The sequence below is a fragment of the Haliaeetus leucocephalus genome, unplaced genomic scaffold (genome assembly GCF_000737465.1).
Source record: "Haliaeetus leucocephalus isolate CR32 unplaced genomic scaffold, Haliaeetus_leucocephalus-4.0 Scaffold257, whole genome shotgun sequence".
NCBI classification, from domain to species: Eukaryota; Metazoa; Chordata; class Aves; order Accipitriformes; family Accipitridae; genus Haliaeetus; species Haliaeetus leucocephalus.
In genome coordinates, this window is record NW_010972693.1 from 344 (window position 1) to 2,996 (window position 2,653).

Consider the following 2,653-nt stretch of genomic DNA (forward strand, 5'->3'; position numbering starts at 1 on the left):
GGTGACCACCACCTCCAGGTGCTGCCTGCTCTCGAAGTCGAGGGCGCGCGCCAGCACCACCTTCCCGCTGTTGGGCAGGTCGATGCGGAAGAACCTGGCGTCGGGCTGGGGACCAGGCGGGGGGCTCAGCGCCGGCAGATGGCCCCGGCCCCCGCCGCCCCCGCGCGGCCTCGTGTCCCCCCTCATCCCCGCCCCTGGGCTCACCGAGGCCGTGTCGATGACGTACATCAGCGTGTCCCCGTCCGCGTCCTCCGCCTGTGTGCTGAACACCACCGAGTGCACCGCCGCCAGCTGATGGCACCGACCCGTCACCACTGGCACCCCCGGACACAGCCCGGTGTCCCCAAACCCGCCTCGGCTGGGAGTCCCCATCCCTCTTGGGTGTCCCCATGTCCTCCTGGGTGTCCCCATCCCTCCTGGGCATCCCTATCCCTCCTGGGTGACCCCATCCCTCTTGGGTGTCCCCATCTCCCCCTGGGTGTCCCCATCCCTCTTGGGCACCCCTGTGCCTTCTGGGTGACCCCATCCCCTCCTGGGTGACCCTGTCCCTCCTGGGCACCCCACCTTCTCCCAGTACCAGCCCTGTCCCCATCCCCACCATCCCTATTCCCATCCCTGTCCCTGCCTCCATGGCCAGCCCCGTTCCTGTCCCCATGGCCATCCGTGTGATGCCCCTGTCCTGGTACCCATCTCTGTCACTGTGACCATGACCCTGACCATGCCTGTCCCCACTTCTGTCCTGGTGCCCATCCCCATCCCTGTCTCCATCCCTGTCCCCATCCCGGCACCTCGCTGACGTTGTGGGTGAGGACAGTGGCTCCCTGGAAGTGGGGCCGGTTGTCATTCTCATTCAGGACCTGGACGATGATCCGGTACTCGACCTGCCGGGGGGCACAGGGGTGACCCAGGGTGGGACCGTGCCCCGTGGAGGTCCTGGTGCCCCTTGGGGTCCCCGCAGGCGCGGTGGCCGTACTGGGGAGAAGCCGTCCTCGGTGCACGTCAGGGCCACCATCAGCACTGGGGACTCCAGCTCCTGCAAGAGATGGGGTGTTGGGCAGGGGGACATGGGCGGGGGGGCTGCCCCACAGGGACCCCCCCACCCAGGTGGGTGCAGGATGGATGGAGGTGGGTGCAGGCAGGTGCAGGATGGGTGCTAGCTGGGTGAGGGTGTAGCAGGTAGGTACAGGATGGACACCAGATGGAAGGCAGTGCAGGATGGATGCAGGATGGACGGAGGATGGACCCAGGATGACCAAGGACGGTAGGAGGATGGACACGGGATGGATGGAGGTGGGATGGGTGGATGTAGGATGGGCACAGATGGATGGAGGATGGAGGCAGGTGGACGCACGCGGGATCCAGGATGGACGAAGGGTGGTCGGAGGATGGACCTGGGATGGAGCCAGGTGGACCAAGGGTGGTTGGAAGGCAGACGCAGGATGGATGGAGACGGGATGGATGGAGACGGGATGGACCCAGGACAGAGGGCAATGCGGTGGTCCGGAGCGGTGGCAGCACCTCGCGGTCCAGGGCCCGCCCGGCCGAGACATTGAGCCGCACGCTGCGGCCGTCCAGGTAGAACCAAGCGGCGTCGGCGCCGGCCAGGCAGAGCTGGAGCCCGGCGCTGCCCGTGTCCCCCGCCGCCGGCAGCCGGGCCACCAGGCTCCCGTGGGCGCTGTTCTCCGCGATCTCCGTGAAGAGGTTCCCGAAGCCGCTGCACCCATCACCCCGGGCTGCTGCCACCGCGGGGTCAGGGACGGGGACACGCGCCCGGCCACCCCGTGTCACCCTGCCCGTGGGTTGCATGTCCCCGGGGGTCTCCAGCCCCTGGGTCCCCACCCTCTGATTGCCATCCCCAGGGTCCCTCTCCCCTAGATCACCTTCTCCAGGTCCCCGGCCCCTAGGTCCCCACATCCCATGTCCCATCCCCAGGTCTCCATGCCTTAAGGTCCCCATGTCCCACGTCCCCATCTCCAGGGTCCCCACTCCCAGCTTCCCACCTCCCCGGTCCCTATGTCTGTAGGTCACCATCACCCATGTCCCTCTCCCTGGAGCCCCCCAACTCTGGGTCTCTGGTGTCCCCACCCTTTGGTCCTCATGCCCTCAGGTCCTCACCCTCAAGTCCCCATCCCCGAAGGGTGCCATCACCAGGGTCCCCCCTACACCCAGGTGCCCATCTTTGGGTCCCCACCCCCAGGTCTCCATTCCCTGGTGACCCTGTCCCTTGGGTCCCCATCTCTCATGGTTGCCACCCCCAGCATCCCCATGCCTTAGGGTCCCCACCTCCAGGTCACCAAGGCCCAGGTCACTGTCCCCACCAGCCGCTGGGTCCCTCCCACCCCTGTGCCCTGACTCATCCCCAGTGTCCCCAGTGCCACCCCTGCCCATGCTCACCTGTGGCCAGCTGCAGCGCCAGGCAGGTGGCCAGGAGGGCCGGGCAGGACGGTACCGCCATGGGGACCGGGGACCAGTGACGGGGAGGGGGGCCTTGGTGGCAGCCTGCAGCCGGGGGTGGGGGGAAAGGAGCAGGGCTGGCACCCCCGGCTCTGTGTCCCTGTCCCTTGCCCCCTGCGCCCAGACCTCCATGTCCCATCAGCCACGGTCTCATGGCTGCCGTCCCCAGGTCCCCATCCCCGGGACCCCATGCTTGGGT

At 68.1% G+C, this 2,653-nt stretch overlaps 1 protein-coding gene across 1 annotated transcript in view; it reads right to left on the reverse strand.

Annotated features, from left to right (window-relative positions):
• Positions 1 to 1,871: 1,871 nt before the first annotated feature.
• LOC104832551 (filamin-C-like) overlaps positions 1,872 to 2,653 on the reverse strand; it is a 32,507-nt gene continuing 31,725 nt past the window's right edge. The window contains exons 36-37 of the mRNA XM_010568793.1: positions 2,395 to 2,499; positions 1,872 to 1,900 (exon numbers count right to left, since the gene is read on the reverse strand). Coding sequence (XP_010567095.1) covers positions 1,872 to 1,900; positions 2,395 to 2,499 — 134 coding nt within the window. The remainder of the gene's footprint in view (positions 1,901 to 2,394; positions 2,500 to 2,653) is intronic.